The sequence below is a fragment of the Manis pentadactyla genome, chromosome 9 (genome assembly GCF_030020395.1).
Source record: "Manis pentadactyla isolate mManPen7 chromosome 9, mManPen7.hap1, whole genome shotgun sequence".
NCBI classification, from domain to species: domain Eukaryota; kingdom Metazoa; phylum Chordata; class Mammalia; order Pholidota; family Manidae; genus Manis; species Manis pentadactyla.
Window position 1 is genome coordinate 14,155,841 of NC_080027.1, and position 19,270 is coordinate 14,175,110.

General features: G+C 55.5%; 2 protein-coding genes across 2 annotated transcripts; both read right to left on the bottom strand.

Moving 5' to 3' along the window:
* Window positions 1–91: 91 nt before the first annotated feature.
* OTUB1 (OTU deubiquitinase, ubiquitin aldehyde binding 1) lies at window positions 92–8,123 on the bottom strand. Its single transcript, XM_036926735.2, has 7 exons — window positions 7,916–8,123; window positions 6,239–6,300; window positions 5,880–5,978; window positions 1,940–2,058; window positions 1,614–1,698; window positions 1,302–1,496; window positions 92–1,167 (listed from the first exon to the last, which is right to left on the bottom strand). The coding sequence occupies exons 1-7, from the start codon at window positions 7,971–7,973 to the stop codon at window positions 970–972; spliced, it is 816 nt and encodes a 271-aa protein (XP_036782630.1). The 5' UTR covers window positions 7,974–8,123; the 3' UTR covers window positions 92–969.
* Window positions 8,124–13,102: 4,979 nt separating this feature from the next.
* LOC118932898 (cytochrome c oxidase subunit 8A, mitochondrial) lies at window positions 13,103–14,908 on the bottom strand. The gene is made up of 2 exons (XM_036926752.1): window positions 14,720–14,908; window positions 13,103–13,433 (listed from the first exon to the last, which is right to left on the bottom strand). Exons 1-2 carry the CDS (start codon window positions 14,831–14,833, stop codon window positions 13,338–13,340), a joined length of 210 nt encoding a protein of 69 aa, XP_036782647.1. The 5' UTR covers window positions 14,834–14,908; the 3' UTR covers window positions 13,103–13,337.
* Window positions 14,909–19,270: the final 4,362 nt, after the last annotated feature.

Below are 19,270 nucleotides of genomic sequence, written 5' to 3' on the forward strand. Positions count from 1 at the left end.
CCCAGAGGTGTGAACAGGTGTTTTAGCTTAAAGGGCTGGCGAGAGCGCTTGGTGAGCCAGGCTGGTGGAGGCACAGGCCGGAAGGCAGAGGTGGGCAGCAGCACTTCACATTTATTGAGGACCTGCCCCCAAGGAGCTCACAGCCTGGGGGCCGAGACCCCAAATGTGCTGGGGTGGGGAAAGAGAAGAGGTGACGGGCAAATAGAAGGCAACGCAGAGACAATGTGGCCCGAGCAAAGGGGGTGCAAAGCAGAGACAGGCAGGGGCCTGCAGGCGGTGGGGGGAAGAATAGCCGCCTAGCGAGCCCTGGGGCCTGCAGACTAACCGCAGGCTTGAAGGCTGCCCCTCCCCCACCAGGTTGGCACCACAGGGGGTGCCCCACTCTTCCACCTGCCCTGAGCTAGACCCCACCAGCACCTTGGCCCTCTTTAGTCAGGACTCCCCGAGCATGTAGCCTCTAATGGAAGGCAGGCACCTGGGGTCCTGGCCAGGAGGGCAGGGTAGAGGCCGAGCCTATGAGGGAGTAGCTGGAAGCCTTGGCAGGCCTAGGTCCCTGGGCAAGGTCCCGGGGAGCTTCCAAGATCCCCATGGGAGTCCCTGGGCCAGCTAAGGAGGAAAGGTGGGGAGGTCTAAAGGGAAGGGAGCAGAACCCCACTAACCAGGAGGGGTCCCCAAGAGACCTAGCCCCCTCAAAACTTCTGGTGGGGAGGCCTGGGGGTGGACAGGCAGAAAGCCTAGAGGAGTCCAGTTGGGGAGCAGGTGGACAGCCAGACACAGAGCAGCCAGGCAGACAGCAGGGACACGCGCACACATGGCTCACCACCAGCATCCCCTTTAATAAAACACGGAAGGTTATGTGATGGGGAAGGGGGGAGTGAAATATAACCATTTACAACCACAAAAATCCTCTGTACATGTCTAGAGCCTGGCAGAGGGGCGGGCGGGCGGGCAGTGCAGGCCAGGCCGGCCCTATTTGTAGAGGATGTCGTAGTGTCCCGGCCGGTAGAGAAGGTAGACCTTGGGCTCAGAGCCCTCAGGGAAGACATGCGGGTTAGTGGTGCCGCCCTCGCCGCGGTCCATGTACTCCACCTGGATGGAGACACTGAGGGCCTGGGCCAGCGCGATGATGTGGATGTGGTCACTCTCCTTGCACATGGGCTCCACCTCCTGCGGCACAGGCATGGGTCAGGGCCAGGGCCTCAGCGTCCTCCCCGTGCCCCCACTGATCCCTGTGCGCACCCCCAGCCCCAGTGCTCCCCACCCTGAGGTCCTGAGTGTGAGAGGTGGGGCGGGGGTGGCACCTGCTGGCAGAACTCCTTGACAGTCCGCCCACCCTCAATGAAGTGCTCGAAGAACTTGCTCTCCCGCTGCAGGTAGCCTGAGGTGAGCAGCCGCAGGTAGACCACCAGGTAGTCCGAGGTACTCTGGTCGTTGAAGGAGGCCAGCAGCTCGGCTACTGAGGTCTGCTTCTCCACCTGCTCGATCAGGTCCATGAACTGCCGCCCAATGGGGACAGAGGGCAAGAAGAGGGAGGAGGAAGTGGATCAACCCTGCCACAGCCCGCCTGCCTACCCTCTACTGTGGCCAAGCGGGTGACGGGTGGCTGGGCTCACCGTGTTGTGGAAATCCTCAATTGTGAACTCAGTGAAGCCCTGGGACACCAGGTCGTCCTTGCTCTTGGCAGACACAGCCTTGAACCTGTGGGTGGGAGGGAAAGGGAGGCCAGCATGGGCTCCCCGGCCAGCAGAGCAGGGGCCCAGAGAGGAGAGCCCAGGCATGGGGACCCCTACCCTCATCTTAGAACAGAAGCCCCGAGAGGAGCCCAGCCTCTTGTCTGGCCGCAGGTGGAGCTGCACTGCCTGGTCATCAGAAGGAAAGAGGGAGCCCCATATCCCTTCATGGAACTCTCAGCACCCCTCTCAGTGCCCACCCTCCTCACCGCTGCAATTCCTTGCTGTCATCCAGCAGCGCCTCCAAGTGGGAGAATCCGAAAGCACGATAGAAGCAGTTGCCATCAGGCCTGGTCTTGCGGATGTAGGAGTATTTTTTGTGGAGGTCCTGTAGAGAGGCAGCCCCAACCCACCCACCCCCGTGCCCATCAACATCAGGCCAGAACCAGGGCAGGCCAAGGAAACTCCCCCAACAAAGGTCACACCACAGCAGGTGCCAAACCGAGCTCCAAGCAGCCACCTGCCATCCGTGGGTACTGACTCTGGTGATGGAAGTCACTGAGTGACCCACTTCTTAGAGCCCCCAAAGCCTCAGGAAATTGGGACTTATGTGCACACTGGCTGCATGGGTCACCAAAGTGGTCACCAGCCGCTGGGCTGGGAGTGCCATGCTGCTGGGCCTGCAGGGCTGCTTGCTCATACAAACAGGCAAGTGAACCAATTCTTGACCAATGTAGCTTCTCCCTCCCACAGGTTCAAGAACTCCAGGGCAAACATGTTAGGACAAGGGTGCAGTGCGGGCTTCACTCCACCCAGCCTAGGGCAGGAACAGCCTCCCTGCCTCCTTCTAAACTCTAACCTGCCCACTCGCAGGTACCAGCTCTGGTTCACCAGCTCGTTTCCTCCCCAAACTCAATGACTGTCTTCTGTCTGCTGAACCTTCCCACACCACTGGGCCATCAGCGGGGTCTGGTGAGCAGGCCTCACGCCCGCGGCTTGAGCCCCCTACCCTTCTCCATTCTCTGTAAGCCCCTACCCCTCTTCCTGGTGGCCTCTCCTCCTTTTTGACATGGATTGAGCAGCCCCCAGCCTCCAGCAGCCAAGCTGCCCTCGCCTTCTCCTCTCTCCTGATCCCGGGAGGTCTGAGGCCGTCACCAGAGCCCCCCGCACTCTCTTGGGCTCAAGGACACTGAGCCACGAGTCTCCCCCGCTCCTGTACCATCAGTTTTTCTGTCCCTACTGGTTTAGACCCGTCAGCAGATGAACACAAGACTTGTTCTCACTTTCAAAAAAACATCCTCTGCTTCACATGAAGTCCTTTCCAGCTACCGCCCAATTTCTGTGCTCTCCTTCACAGCAAAACTGCTCTGCTCACTGCCTGTTTCTCCTCTCCTGTGACCCCAGTCCAAGCAGGCTCTTACTGAAGGTCACAGACGCCCTCCTAGGGGTGTCAAACCCCTTCCTTCCCAGACTGGCCCCTCCAGTGGTGACCCCACAGCCCCCGCCCCACCCTCTCCTGGTCCTCCTCCCACCTCACCGCCGCTCCTTCTCACCCTCACGTGAAGGGCAGGGCCGCCACCAAACCACACAGCACCCTTCCTCAAGACACCGCGTGTCACCTGCCGAAGGCATCACGCCACACACCCATCCACAGTGCCGTCCTGTGAACAGTGCCACCCGCTCAGGCCCGGGATACCTGGATACCTTCTGCTGGCCAACTCTCTCTCTGGACTTTTCAGTCTTGGAATTTAAACAGCTCCAAATATAACTCTGTGCCCACTTGTATCTCAGCCCTCAACTCAATTTTGGCTCACACATCCACTGCCTACGCCTTCTCTGGTCCACCCAGCCCCACACGCTGGTCCTGACCTCCCCACTCACCTGTTCCTCCCGGCCTTCCCCTCAATTACCTGCAACTCCGCCTCTCACCTGTTCAAGCCAGAACCCTACCATCACTGCCAATGCCCTCTCACGCCACACCCAGCCGAGAGAAGACCCTCCAGTGCCATCTTCAATACAGAATCCAACTGCTTCTCCCCTTCACTCCACCCCCTGGTCCCAAGTACTCCACCTCCTGCTGCTTTTATTGCAAAAGCCAAGCCCCCTGCTCTGACCCCACTCTCCCCGGCAATCCATCCAGCCTGCAGCCACAGCCAGAGCCACGGTAGCTGCCTGTAACCAAGCCCCATCTCCCTCCCAGTCCCTGTGGCCCCCAGCCCTCCTGCCCCCTGCTCTGCTCTAGTCACACTGGCCTTCACACCGCTCGAGTCCCCCAGTGCACTCCTGCCCAGGCTTCAGCCTGCACTGCTTGGCCCAGGCAGCCACCACCCGCTCCCTGGCCTGCAGTTCCTCACTCAGACACCACCTTCTGAGCGAGGCCTCTGCTGCCCACCCCATGTAAAACTGCAAAGCCTCCCACTCCCCGTCTCCTTTACCGCTGTACTGTCCTCCACAGCACTTACCACCTTCGGACGTACACATTTTAGCTACCTCTGGCTTACGTCTGTCTTTCCACTCTAAGGTTTAAGTTTCCTGAGGGCACTCTACCCCCAGTACCCAAAACTGCCTGGCCTGCAGTATGTGCTCACAAAGGTTAAACCAACAGCACACGATATACACACAGGCTCCCAATCTCTGCAGCCCCTAGAACAGCTGCTAGAATCATTCTGGGCACTATCTGGGTCAGGCCCTTTCCTGAGGGCTAATGTCCAGGATCCTATTAACCTGTACAGTGACCCATTTCACAGAAAAGCAAAGTCATCCTGGTCTGCTTATGCTCTGCTACCTGGGCTAGGCTCCTCCTAGGGAGAAAAGGGGGGCTCAGAGCACACAGAGTGGGGTGTCGAGGGCACTGAGGCAGACCTGCACAGACAGCACACAATGGACACTTCAACACTTGCTAAATGACTTGATGGAAAGAACCCAAGTGGCCCACCCGGTCGATTTTTCCAGGGGGCCTCAGTGTGACAGGTAGGTCTTGATACAGGAGCCCTACTCTGCTAACCCACCACAGGGGAAGAGGAAGAACCCACAGCTTCCCATGCCCGGGCTGTGTGCCGGGCCTAAACTCAGCATGTGGCCACTGCCATCTCCCAGCCTCACACCCTGAGACCCAGAGATGAGGGAACAAAGGCTCTGAGAAGTCCAGTGTGTTGCCCAGGATCCCACAACTGAAAGTGAGGTCAGCACTTGAACCGAGGTCTGTTGGGCCCCAGGCTAGTGCCTTCATCTCTCCACAGGCCTCTTGAGTAAATCACAAACACCCTGAGCAAGGGGTCAGATGAAACCACAAGCCACACACACAACTGCATCTGAAGGTGTACTGTTTGGCCCACACATTTCCAATGTGAACTAGCTGCCGAGAACTAGCTGTTAGAAGTTTGGAGATTTCACATCAAAATCTGGCTCACCTTGGAAAAACACATCCAAGAACAATGGGACGACAGGCAAGGACACTCCCACTTGCCCCTAGGGCCTCCACTCTCTGCTGCTAGCTGACAAGGTGCTGTGGTGCCCACTGCCCACCACCTGACCTGGCCTTCAGTCATCTGGGTTACCTGCCTGGCCTCTGACATGGATAACCATTAAGGCCCCTCTTTCAGGTGGAAGGGTCTAAGCACCTCTGATCTTTGGCAGGGTGGGAGGTAGGGATTGGTAGTGGTGGGGGGTAACATTTACTACCCCAGGCTGTGCCTACTGGATTCTGTTTACATGTACCCACTGTCACTTTCCACCCTCCCAGCTCAAAGAGAAGAAAATGAGTGGTTAAGGAGCTTACCTCAGGGCTTAGCATGAAGGCCTGTAGGCCCCCTTTTCCTCACTGCTGCCCACCTCTCCACAGAGATCCCACAGCAGGCTGTGTGACCCACCGCTGCAGGAATCCCCCTCCCCCAGGCCTCCCAGGGCCCCACAGACATCATCTCCCTCAATCTCACAACCTTGACCCACTGTGAGCAGAAGCTTTTGTACAGAGCAGGACCCCATGCTCAGAGACACTGAAAGACCTGCTGAAGATGGATCTGGTGTATGGCTGAGTCAGGATTTAAACTGAGGTCTTTTTGATTCCAGGGTCTGCATACCTAAGAACCAACAACCAGAAGGCACCCCAACCCCTCTCCCAGGCCAGGCCCAGCCAGGTGCAGGTGTGTAGCAGGCACACTCCTGCCCCTATCCCTAGGGCTCTTCCTGCCCCCTAGGCCAGGCTCCAACCTTGATCTTCTGTTGATAGATGTTGTCATCCTCAGCATACTCTTTGTACAGGACGGAGAGCTCCAGCCGCTCTGAGACCAGAGGGTTCTGCACTGCGATCTGCAGAGGGGCAGGAAATCCATCATCCTCTGGCAGGCAGATGGAATAACCCACACCTAACAGCCAGAACACCTAAATGAGGGGCACTGGGCCAGTCACCCAGTGGCACAGTGACCCCCACCCCCACCCCCACCCCAATAATGGTATCTAGTACCTAGCACAGCTTGGAGAGGAGGAGGCTTCCAAAGCAGATATAAGCAGTAGGCCTCAGGCCAAGTCTATGTATCCTTATAATAGGGCCTCTGGCCACAGCCCCTCACCTCTTGCTGAATTCGATCCTGCTGAGCCATGATGGCTTCATCATAGGCAAGACAGTTAACACCTGGAAGGAAGAAGGCCAAGGATTAGAGGGCCCTGGCTATCTACACTTCAGGCAGATGGGCGGAGGACAAGAGCAGCCCAGGGCCAGGAGAACAGGCTTGGAATCCAGAAGCATGCATCTTATACCCTGTTCCACCCAACTGTGTGATCTTGGCAAAGTCCCTTCCCCTCCCAGGCCTTAGTTTTCTCATCTATAAAATGAGGGGCAGAGGTGATCACCCCCCAAGGTGTGTTCTTCCAGCTCTTAACACCCTCTTTCCCCCAGATTTCTAACATCATTTCCCAGCAGCCTGGGAATGCTCTGAGGCCAGGCAGGGTCTCTTGGGGAAAGCAAGACGAGGAGGCACAGTCCTGGGCTGGATGAGAGCTTCCTGTGAGCATGCACTTTACTCAATCACACCCTTCTTTCTGCTGTCTTAGGTTTTCTTAATGGTGCCCATTTTAAAGATAACAAAAACAAATGAAGATAGGTGAAGAAATCTGGCCAAGGTCACAACTAGTAAAGACCTGTGGTCAAATCCAGCTTTGTCTAATTCCAAAGTCTGACTGCTTCACCACACCTCTCCTCTGTTGCCTCATGGCAGGAGCCTCTCCTCAGCTGTCAAAAGGGCCAGTGCCACCACAGCCCATCACTGAAATGCCAAGGAGGAGGTGGTGCCCAGAGAGGCATACTGTTAAGTACTCAGGTCCACCCTATGGACCACACTCTAAGCAGCCACTGGTGAGGGGCCAGGAGACTAGACTTCTGGTCCTGGCCCTTTTGGGGACCTGGGTCTCCCAGTGTTGTCCCTCCACTGTAGTTAGAATGGGGTGAATATGCTGAGTGACTTTTAAAGCCAATCCCTTTTAGCCTAAGCATCCAGGATCTTCAGCTGGGCCTGAACCCAACCCTACCCTGTCCTGCAACAGGGCTGCCCCTCCCACCGAAGTGACCCATTCAGTCCCTAGGGCCAAACCATGGGTGAAAAAAGAGAGGGTTAGGGTTGTGAAAGCCCCAACTCTTCAAGAGGTGTAAGAAAACAATGCCCAGGTAGGCGGAAGGGGGCTGCAAGGCCAGAGGAGGGGGCTCTCCCGGAAACGAAGGCTGCAGTCCTCAGCGGCACACACCGGCGGCCGCTCACAACCCTGGGCCGCCGCAGCATCCCGAGTGGCCCGCCCAGTCCTTTGTGCTCCGCAGCCTGGCGTAACTCGACGCCTTTCCGAGCGCAGGTTGCTCTAGAGAAGGCAGGCGTCCGGGCGCCGGCCAAGACAGACTGCAAGGAACCGGGCGGGACAGCTGGAGACCCGGGGACCGGGGAGCAGGGACCCCAGCTCGGAGGGGGCTGGGCGCGGGGCGGGGCGGCCCAGGCCCCGCCCCGAACGCGCTCTAAAGGGAAGAGCCGCGGGCCTGGACCCGCCCCGCTCGCTCGTGCGCCGGCCCGCCTGCCGGGCCGGGGGTCGCGGCTGCAGCTCTTTCCATTATAAGGGGGAGGGGAGGCGGCGGCAGGGGCGGAGGTAGGAGCCGTCCGCGCGCTTCGCCCTGGCGGCCCGCGGCCTCACTTCCGGCCTCCTCGGGAAGCGGCGGCCCGGCATCGCCCTCGCGAGCCCAGGCCGGACAGCCCTTCCCCGGTCACTACCTTCGGAGTCACTGCCCAGCGGCTCCTGCTTCTGCTGCTGAGGTTCCTCCGCCGCCATCTTTAAACAGCGCCGCACTGTCGACCGCTTCCGGGTTACCGGTTGTCCTCCTCCCGGAAGAGCTCCCCTCCTCGCGGCCCCTCCTTGGAAACGCCCCTAGCAACGGGATCTTCTCGGGCGTCGACTCCCTTAGGTTGCGGGACTGTGTGGCCACAGCGGTCTTGAGAAGGGACAGCCGCCTTCCAGTCGAACACTGGCTTGGCTCCAGCTTCCCAGTCTCCCAAAGCTCCAGGTGGAGTCTCCTGGAGCCAATGCAGATTTCATTTATCTGGAGTGTGAAGCGCGGATTGTATTCTGAGCTAAATAGAAAGATGAAATTAAAATCACCAAAGGCAGCACTGCTGCTGCGGGCTCCAGAACTCGCGGCAGGTACTTGCAGCACGTGGCCCAGGCTACAGCAGAGCCCTCGGCCATCACCGCCCCTCCACCGAGCCTCGGTTCAGAGCAGACTTCGGTGTCCTGCTTCCGACAGGGAAAACGTGCCCCTTGGGACCAAGGCCAGTCTTAGGATCTAACTTTGGACTCCGTGCTCTACTGGTTATGGGAAAACGAGGTCTTTTTAAAAGAAAGGAGTTGATAAAAATGGAAAACAGATTAGTGGTTTGTCAGGGTTTAGGGAGGGGGCGGGGGCTGGAGGGAAAGGAAGTGGGTGTGACTGTGAAAAGGACACCGGAGGGATCCTTCTGGAGATGGAAACGTTCTACATCTTGACTGTATACGAATGTCCTGATTTATGCTGTACTGAAGTTTTGCAAGATGCAAGATATTACCAGTGGGGGAAACTGGGTAGAGATCTTTCTATGTAATCAGTAAAATTGCCTGTGAATTATCAAAAAAACAAAATGTTTTAAAAGTGCCAAGGCCTTGATGCTCAAGATGTTATTTAGAGAGGTTACAGTCTGGGACTCTGGCTCCCAGTTTGGAATTGGGGACCTTTCTCATGTCATGACAGTGAGCTTTGAGCACTTAAGAGAAGCTGTGCCCGATTCCCAATCAGACAGATTCCTCAGTTCATGACAGCACAGGAGTGGACTGTGACAGGTTTTCATGAGCTATGTCCGTGTCCAGAGCAGGTGCAGTTGTGTCTGGGCTCACCACCCAGTGAGCAAAGCCTGCAGGGCCTTCTCAACAAGTGCCACAAAGCCAAATCTGTCCCAGCAACAGTGCAAATTACTTACTGGGTCATTGAACACTGGGGTTGCTTCCAAGTTCAGGCAAGCAAAGGGTCCACACAATGCGGACCCCATGCCTACAAACTATTCATTCCTTTTCCTAATTTTAACAATGAAATCTGTAACTGTCAATCAGATCTTCAGTCACTAGAAGAGAGCTGGAATTACTAAATGAGCTAAGACAGCTGATGACAAAAACATGATTTCTATTTGGCTTTTCAAACTTTTGAAAGTAGCTGTAAGAAACCACCCCTACGTCCCTACTTCGATGATGGAGTGGGGGAGGGGGATAGGGGGAGCTGGGGTTGGGACTAATGGTCAGGACAGGGAACACAGCTGTATGGAGAGCAAGAAGGAATCCCAGTTGTGGCCCAGTGTTGGACGACAGCCAGGCAGCCAACACCAAGTAAAAACCTACCTCCAACGGTGCGGGGCTTGAAGAACAGACCCATACCCTCAGACCACAAAGAGCCAGTAAATGCGGGTCCTCTCTCCTACCTCCTGCCCAGCCCTCTGCTTCCCCTCTTGTCAGGCAGGATGGGAAGGAAGTGGCCAGAAGGTTAATAGCTCTTAACCCTCATTCCATCTCTCCTGTTACTTCTACCATTTTAGGATTTTGAGTCTCCTGCATCTAAAACCCAGCTGCACATTTGCCAGGAGGCATCAGCATAGCTCCAGACATTTATCTCTACCTCCCAATTTGCCAACACAGAAAAGGTCCAGTGCTGCTGGCATTGGCTGCTGAGGCCTGTCATGAAACAGGTAGCACTGGGTTCGCTGCTGTGGGATACAGTTGCTAAGGTGACAGGCAGCAGCCCAGGACTTTATCTTCCACAGTACTAACAACACAGATGCCTCCTCACAGCCCTGCTGGCCTGGAGCGTGTCCAGACTCCAACTCCATGTCCATAGCATTCTGTCAAGCAGAGGAAGAGAAGCCCCCACACCAGGGCCCAGGGATGGTCAAAGCTCAGTTGCCAAGGAAGAGCTTAGAGAATAGCACTGAGGTTCAGTGGAGGCACATGGCTTCCAGGCCTACCCAACCACTTCCACTTCTCAGGGAAGGGGGCCAGGCAACAAGGACATAGCACAGAGCCTGGGACAGCCACAGTCCTCACAGAGGTGATGGCCAGGAGAAAGCCTCGAAGGTGAACCAAAGATAAGGGCAGCAGTCCTTTCCAAGGCAGGCTTGGGAGTCAGGCAGCTGCCCAGATGGGAAGAGTAGGGGCACACCCAGCCCCCAAGTGAACCTCTGGAACTGCTGCAGCAGGCAGCCAGCCCCAAAATCACGGTCAAGCGTTGGATAGAGCGAGGCCAGGCTGATGAAGCTGAGTAGGAGCTGCACTTCAGAGCTGCTGGCTGGGTTGATACTTGCCTCTAGGATTCAGGCCACCTAAGGCAGAATGCAAGCAGAGGAGCAGCAGAGGAGGCAGAGGGAGAAACCCCTCAACCCCACGGGCCCCACCCTCACTCCCCAGTGCGGCAGTCCTGGAAATGTCTCACGTTCTAGTTCACCTCAAGTCTGGGTGGATCACTGGTGCCAGCCCCTCCCATGAGAGCCTCCCAGCACCAGGGGAATGATACATTTGTTTTCTTAGTGCTAATGTAACAAATCACCACAAACCTAGTGGCTTAAAACACAAATGTATAATCTTAACAGTTTGAGAGGTCAGAGGTCTGGTATGGGCTTAATCCAGGTACCTGACTAAAATCCAGGTATCTGCAGGCTTTGTTCCCTGAAGGAGGCTCTGAGGGAGAACCTGCTTCCTGCTCATGCAGGTTGTTGGCAGAATTCAGTTCCCTGCAGCTCTCGGCCTGAGGCCTCCTGGATTGCAGTCCACTGTTCCTGATTTTACAGCATCTGCCATGACTGCGGCCTCCCCCACCCACTGCTCACTCTGGAGCAGACACCCCCTCCCCAGATGCAGGATCTGACAGACCCCCTCAGACACCAGCCTACAAAATGCTGTGTTGGAGTGCAGGGAGCCTTGTTTTCTCTACAGGGAATGGCCCCAGGGCCTCTGATCTGATTAGCGGTGAGAAAAGGACACTGAAGGATTATCAGTGGCCACACTGAAGACCCAGGGGAAAATGGGGGGTCAAGCATGACAGGTCACTTGCACCCTAAACTCTCACTCACCCCCAAGTGTATGACCCTGAGTGCCACTTGTGCTGTGGGACCCAGCAGGCTGTGAGAGATCAGTGGATGGAGGAGCTGTCAGGCTTGCTAAGGGTTTCCTCAAACCAAGTCCTGTAGGACTTGCCTATAACTGCAGGCTTTCCCATCAACATGAGGGTGGCTTTAGATGCACAGCTCTGGGCTGGAATAGTCCTCCTGGGTCAGGGGACCATCATGTCCTCTAGGGTTCTGGGGCACAAAAATAGGGGACACCCAATTAAAACAAAACCCTTAGCAGGGTAGGGGGGTTACCATTAAAACTCAAGACCAGGCCACTCTCCTCTCCTATTGTTATTCTTACTGTGTGCAGCCCATGGCCTTATCTATACCCAGAGCAACCCTGAGCCAACCAAGAGCCAAGCAGCTCTGAGTCCTCTGCTCAGGAACAATGAATAGGAAAGCTTCCCAGTGAGGCAAAGGATGGAATAACCCCATTGTTTGGGAGCCCTGAAGCCCTTTCCCCAAAAACAAGGGAGGTATTGAGGTACCTGCAGGTGACAGGTGGGTGCCCCTCATTCAGCACCCGAGCCTGGCTCAGGTCAGCCTTTCAGATCGACATGGGCTCTCCCACTCCACTGGCCAATACCCCAACCTGTGTACACCTTCCAGCTTTCTAGGCGCTGTCCCTTCACGCCCAAAGGCTGGTTTTTTTAAAAGTAAACAAGCCTTTTAGGAGGCTGGCATCCAATTCCCTACCCTTCAGGGAAGCAGCCATTGGCAGGAGAATTTGCCACAGAATCAAGGCACTGGGTCCCACTGGCATCACTGGGCACCACACTGAATGGCCAGGAAAGACTAGACAAAGGGAGAGCAGAGCCCACCTTCAGCGCCTAAGTCAGAAAACAAGAGCCCTGCAGAGGAGTGGCTGGCACCCAGCGCCTAACACCAACCACTCCCTAGAACCCCTCAGCTCTCACCTGGCATCTTTACCCACCATCCCTGCCCCAGGTGTCCTGGCAGCCTCAGATCCACAGAAGACACTGAACCTGTGTCTCTTCAAAAAATACCCACATCATCCCAGCAAAGACACAAAGGAGAACTAAAGCTTTGTCCTCCTCCAGGTGGGAGGCCAGCAGGCCTGAGCATTCCTTCCAGACCCTGGCAGTCAGAATTCCAGCTCAGTATGAAGCATGCATCCTCTGAGATAAGGAGGCACCCTCAGCCCCCAGGGAGAATCACTGAGGAAGGGCCCTGGGGATGGAGTGGCAAATTCCCCAAGCCTAGAAGGGGAGGCGACAGGGAAGCAGAAAGGGACAAGGAAGCCAGTCCATAAGCATTTACTGATACAGTGCTAATGGGAAAAGGGCCCGAGGTTGACATAAAAAAGCAAGATCCTGTAAAGTGCTCCACCCTCCAACTAGGAAGAGGAACAAGCACCTGGGAAATTGTTGGAGCACCAACGAGGAGGACAGGGAAGGCTGGCCCTATAGAAAAAGGACTTCCAGCTGCAAAGCTGGCCTCAATGGGGGAGAATCGCAGACACACACACGACTTTGAGCTTGGCACAGCCAACAGAGCTGGAGGGGATGATCACGAAAAGCTGCCCAGTGACAACAGGATTTGTTTTCCTAAGAAGCCAGAAAATATTTAAACACAGGAAAGCATGCAAAGGAAGCACCACTTCCAGGCAACAAGGAGAACCCTCACAACCTACCACAGGGCGGGCAGCCAGCTGGGACATGCCGGCAGCCAGGCCCTCCCCACACCCCCGTCCAACACCATCCTCAGCTCAAGTATGGAGGCAGGAGCCCAGGCCAAAGGCACGATGAGTTTCTGAAGCAAGGTTTAAATAGACTTTATTGTTGCAAGGTGGGGCTCTACTGAGCAGGGCTTTATAAACAAATATATGTGGTCCCAGGATGTCACCATGGAGAGGTTGAGAGGTCATGATTGCAGAAGAGGTCACTGTAACTGAAGGACATGATCCAGGGGAGGCCGGCCAGGAATGCAGCAGACATGATCAGGACAGGCCAGGGGTGGTCAGGTCACAGGGGGAGGGGGAGGACAGCCCCCTTCACTCCCGCTTCTTGTAGCTCTCCAGGTGTGACAGGACCCAGCCCGATGGCAGGAGGAAACACAGGAAGCAGGAGGTGAGCCCAATGGCGACATCCTACACAGAGCACAAGAAAGAAGGAACGCCCAGAGTAAGGATTCCCCCAGGTTCCGGTATCCAGCCATCTTTCCAGGCAGCAGAAAGCCACCCTCAGGGAGTGAAGATTCAGGCTCCGGGGAGGGACGTACACAGCAGATCCAAGGCCCGCCACCCTAGGCCTTGAGGTAAAGCATCAGATATGAGGGCAAGGACTAGCCTGGGTTAGGATCTGTGCAGAAATCCGCCCCACTTTGATAAAATGAAGGGACAGAAACAAGGACGTAAACCTGTTTAAAGGCTAGTCTGCTGGGAAGCAGGAACCTTGCAGAGACCACTAACTAGAAATACAGCTCCTCCTCATTGCCTTACAAGCCTTCCCATCTCCTGTCCAGGACTGCTATTCAGCCTTTGGGGCTAGGCATGCAGGACTTAGATCAAAGCAATCTAGATCAAAGCACAACTTGGATTCAAACTTGTGTTCAAATTCCTTTTTTGCCACTGAAGGTGTAACTTTTGACATATCAATACACTGCTCCTAAATTTCAGTTCCCTCACTCAGTAAACGGTGATAAAGGCCCCTTCTTCTCGGGGTCTCTGGGAGGACTGAATGACCAGCACAGCAGTCTTAGCACAGTGTCTGGCACCCAGCAGGCACCCAGCAGATGCCAGTTGCAATTATTATCACTATTATTTCCTCAATCGCAGCGCTCTCCCGGCGCTGCCCCAAACTGGAGGTCCACTAACCTGGATTCTGAACACTCGCCACTGAGAAAATGCATAAAAACGCCAAATTGGTTAAAGTCATAGGTTAAAGTCTGCCACATTTCTGTAATTCCAAGAACTACAAAGACCTACTGGGATCCTCCTAACCCCCCCTTCCCTAATAATCAATAGCGGGAACAACGATTATCGTCGCTGACACTCGTCAGGCGCCTCGGTGAGCCAACGAGTAAACAGGCTCAAAGAGGGCTAAGGGTTCGAAGCTGCACGGCGAACAGGCGACAAGGCGGGACTGACAGGGCCTGACCCGAGATCCTGGGTCTGACTGGGCAGCGATGTCGCCCGGGCAACGTCCCCTTGTTGGCGCCCAGACCTGCGCGGCCGCTTCCCCGGGCGCCGCAGGCCGCGAGCCCACAGCGGGACCCCGGGCTGGCCCGCGGCGTCTCCCTCGAGTTCAAATTCCTTCTTTGCCCCCGTAAGTGTGACTTTTGACAAGTCAATGCACTGCTCCTAGATTTCAGTTCTCTCAACTACGAGATAGGGGGTGGATTTTTTTTCTCACGCACCCTTCCCCTCCCGCTCACCATGGTCCCGAGCTGCTCCCGCGGCGGCTTGGAATGGATCTGGGCACGCGGCACCGGCAGCCGCCGGGCAGGGCCAGTCAGGCCCCTCAGCAGCAGCGGCGTCAGCACTGACATGACCACAGGAACCCGACTGCAAAACAGGAGCCCAAGGTCGGGAAGTCAAAATGGCGGCCCCGGCCGGAAGTTCCGGAACTGGTGCGGTCTGGAAAAGGCGGCCCGGAAGTCCCTCGGAAATGACGCAAGGAGGCACCACACGCCTTGTCAATTTTTGGCGCTTTCCTCGAAACAACCAACTCACGCCATCCTACCCCCGACAGGCGGGGCACGGAGGGGAGCTCTTTTCGGTTACTCACCGCCCTCAAAGCAGCCTTTCCTCATGAGTGACATCGAAGACCACCCAATCACAGAAGCCATGAGCCTAGGCGGTACTCTTCACTCCTCCCCCCATTCATTCTCTTAAATCTTCTCTCTATTCACAAATCCCCCCTCCGCCGCGCCTTCATTATTTCTGGCCGGAACTTCTGATACTAACCTTGTAATTGAACACTCCCCATTAGTGTTACCCCGTCCGATTCCAGTCTTCATGCCGTGGCAGCGACCTTCTGTCTTCCCCCATTCTTTCCTTCTTTCTTCCTTCCCTCCCTTTCTATTTTAAACATAGATCTAACCAAGTCATATACCTACTTTAAAAACTTTGTGGCTCCTCATTGCTTACTGAACAAAGTCGCGATTCCTAGATGTCACTGTCCAACCTCATCTCGAAATATTCCTCACCCTCCTCCTTGCTCACTAGTCCTCCCCACCCCCTAAACCTTTGCTTCTTTGTATCTGTGTTCTACCTTGAACACTTCTTCAGTTCTTACCTAGCCCTAGTTTTTCTCCATGCCAACTCCTACTTCCAGGCCTCCACTTAATTAAATAGCTTACTTTATTCAACAAATGCTTAATAGCCCAGACTGCGCTAGGAACTGTTCTAGACAGAGTGAACAAGGTGTACAAAAAGACTCCCTTATCAGTGAACTGACCAGAGATGAGAGACAATGAGCAAGCACTTAATGAAAAGCTATCAAAAATCCAAGATGTGATAGGAAATGATAGGAGGCACTGCATCAGGATGCCTTCACTGGCCACCCCAGGCCTGTGCTGCCTCTGTGCCCAGCTCTCCATCCCTAGACTGGGGGTCTACCTGAGGGCAAAGCCTGTGTCTGTTTCACCACTGTCTCCAAAGGGCCTGGTGCACATCAGACTACTCAGAGAATATTTATGAATTGCAGGAGACTAAACAGTATTCAAGTAGGTAGGCAAACAGGAAAAGGAGTGAGGGGCCAATCACTGATCCAGGCTTTTACTTGTACAATCTCATTCCATCTTCACAACAATGTCACAGGGATTTGCTATTATTATTTCAAATTTTTTACAACTGAGTAAATAAGCCTGGAGAGCTGGGTGATCTGCTAGTCATACAAGCAGCTACAAGGCTGCCCAGCCAAGATTACAGGGCAGGTCTGTCTGCTCCAGAAAGCTACCACAGAGAGGGAATTCCCAGAAATTCCAGTTTTGACATCGTGGTCAATAGCATCAAGGCTTTGGCAGGGAGTGGGTGTGGAGTGGGGTTGGCAACAGACTGGGAAAACTGGAGCATTGGAAGAGAAACCTCAGCCCCATGGGGGCAGAGAGTAGGAGCTAACAGAAAGATAGCAATTGACTCAGTGTCTAACACCCAAACACCAGGCTGAGCCTGAGCTTCTGGAGAGATGGGCTCCAGAACCTGAGTGATGCTGGACCTTCTCCACCTCCCGCATCCCATACCTAGGTATTGTTAACATCCAACAATCTCAGCCCAGCCCTGCTCCCAGCTACCAGGCCTCCCGCCCTCACCCTGCCCTGGGCCCTGGCAAACAGCCCAGGACAGATGTGTCTAAGCCCCACCCCATCCCCATCCTCATCCTCATCCCAAGAGGCACGGCCTAGGGGCACTAGGCACTAGTGGCTGCCTGCCACTGGGAGAAGGAAGGGGCAGGGCCCTCCCCGCTGCCCTACTGGGCTTTCTCAGACCTTTGCCCTATGACCAAAGCCGTAATGCCCAGATTAGAGCACAACCAGGCAAGAGGCCTAGAGGTACTTTAGAAAGGGCTGGGCCTTTCTGTGATTCCCGGGGTTACTCCCTGTGGAACAGGCACATCTGTGTTCTGTCCCCTCTTCTCATGATCCCCACCAGAGAGGAGAAAAGAGGCTGACCGAGGCTAAGTACCACAGCTGAGTCTACAAATACCAGGGCAGGGTTTGCACCTAGGTCTGCCTGTTGGATTAATTCCAAAGTCTGCTCTTCCTGCAGCCCCCCAGAAGCCCATCCCTCCCCCAAACCAGGGACAGTCCTTCACCAAGACAGCAGTTCATCTGTGCGGAACATTCATACAATGAAAACACTACAAAGCAGTGAAACAACAAACTACAGCTACGGCACGGATGGTTCCCACAAACAGTGTTGGGTAGAAGCCAGACATAAATTAGCAAAGACTATGCGGTCCAATTTATATAAATGGCAACAGCAGGTAGGACTACGCCACTGGGGTGTGGGGAGCTCAGGTAGGGGGGGACCTGGGGGAAGAGGGAGGGCACAGGCGTTAGAGAGGTGTGATGGGGCTTCTGGGTGCTGGTTATACAAATGCGTTCCCCCTGTGATTATTCCATTACAAGTGGCTGGGCTTCACAACTTGTGCACATTTCTGCATGTCAAATACACATCAGTTAAAAAAAGTTCTAAAACAGGCAAGGAAAACAAAACATATGATAAGATCTTGTTTCTCTAAAACAGAAAAAATATCTAGAGATACACACAGATAGAAGTCTGGAAGAACACATGAAAATTGTGAACAGTAATGTTCTCTGATAGTGATGGGAAAATAAGTGATTTTTGGTCTTTTTCTGATGCATTTCTCATGATTGCACATTGGGTACTTCTTATGGCACTAGAACAAGCAAGCAGGTAGAGGGCGGTTTGTTGGTCCGAAGGAGGAGGTTTGCCCTGGGGGGTGACACTCTCTGGCAGGCAGGGACCTTGGACAGGTTTCCACAGGGCAGGGATCTCCCCTGACGGCCTGGCCACCGCTGGGTTGCCTCCAAGGGTGCGGAGCTCACTTTCCTACCAGGAGACTGCCCTGCCTGCCACACTCAGACTAGGGGGTCTCTCCCCGCATCAGGGTGAGGCGTTAGAGGTCCCAGCCCAGGCCGTGGCTCCAGTCCAAGAACCCAAGCTGTTGCCACCAACTCTCTCCTCCCTGAGTGGGGCAGCAGGGCTAGATCCCAAGCATTGGGGATGGACTGGGAAGCTAGTCCCTACCTGAGACAAGCTACACAATACAGGGCTCTCGGGTCCTGATGGTCACGCATAGACTGGGAAGATACCAGGTGCCCCATCTTAGAGCTGGCACAACCCCACTGGCTATACATTTTCTGGGGACACACTGGGTGCCGCGTCCCCCAGGCCTGGCCCCTGTCCATTAAAGCCTCCAGCCCAACAGTGCTCTGTCAGACGGAGCTTGTGAGGCCTGGGGAGGGGGCTGCACCCCAGCCCTGTAGAGCCAGCAGGTGTAAGTCCTTCGGCTGCCCAGCCCCACACCTGGAAGTTGCCACCTCCCAGATCATCTGACCCAGAGCTGGTGAGAACCTGAACTATGGGTCTCGTTTCTGCACCTGCCTGGACTCTCCTGGCATGTTGAGCTTGTGCTGGGAACGTCGAGGCACTGGCCAGGGGAGAGTGCTGAAGGTGAAATCTCACCCCAGGGCTCTCGTTGAGAGCCACTGTGGCCTCGCTACATGCCCATGAGGCTGTCCCGCTGGGATGGGATAGCAGCAGAAGGCCCACGCAGAGCTTCAGGAAGGGCCCAGTGTCCAAAGGAAGGGGGCTCCAGGGGGGATGGGGCACAGTTCCAACACCGATTTGCTGGGTTACCTCTGGAATGTCCCTTTCCCTACCTGGGCCTCAGCTTCTCTGTCTGCAAAATTGGGCCTTGCAGAGTCCAGCAGAAGGAAGGGGTGGGAGGGACCAGCCACATCAGAAGAAAACGGCTGGTTTGGTAACCTGAGCCAGCACTGGTCCAGGCAAAGCAAGAAGCCACTGGGGCAAGGGTGGGCACAATCCCAGAGGAGGCGTCTGCTCCTCCCAGGGACAGCTGTCACCAGGCGCCAGGCATCCACAGACAAGCCCTGATGCAGCTGTCGGGGGTGGAGCGACATGGGTGGGGGTGGAGGCTGGGGGTAGGGTGCTATTCTTCCAGGTGCAGCTGTCCCAGCCTGGGTGCCCTAGGGTCGTGCAGCCAGCTGGAAAGGCGCAGCCACCAGGACACAGAGGCTGTGGGGTGGGGAGCACCCAGTGAGAGGCGGGTGGTGGTTAACCCCTTCCGGCCCACAGCCCACAGCCGGCGGCAGAGTGTGACCAGGATGCAGTCAGCTGGCTCTGTGAGACTAAGGACTCAGGGCCTTAGTGAAGTCTAGCTTCGCTGGGGTGGAAGGTCCACCCCTACCCTGCAGCTGACCACCCACCCTGACCTG

Bases quoted from the DNA above. Each gene is read 5' to 3' on its own strand.
- LOC118932898 (XM_036926752.1), bottom strand. From the start codon at position 14,833: ATGTCAGTGCTGACGCCGCTGCTGCTGAGGGGCCTGACTGGCCCTGCC. The intron at 13,434-14,719 runs GTGAGCGGGAGG...TGCTCTGTGTAG, and splicing joins GGGAGCAGCTCGGGACCATG to GATGTCGCCATTGGGCTCAC.
- OTUB1 (XM_036926735.2), bottom strand. From the start codon at position 7,973: ATGGCGGCGGAGGAACCTCAGCAGCAGAAGCAGGAGCCGCTGGGCAGT. The intron at 6,301-7,915 runs GTAGTGACCGGG...TCTTCCTTCCAG, and splicing joins GCTGGGCAGTGACTCCGAAG to GTGTTAACTGTCTTGCCTAT. The intron at 1,699-1,939 runs GTGAGGAGGGTG...TCCCACCCACAG, and splicing joins GACAGCAAGGAATTGCAGCG to GTTCAAGGCTGTGTCTGCCA.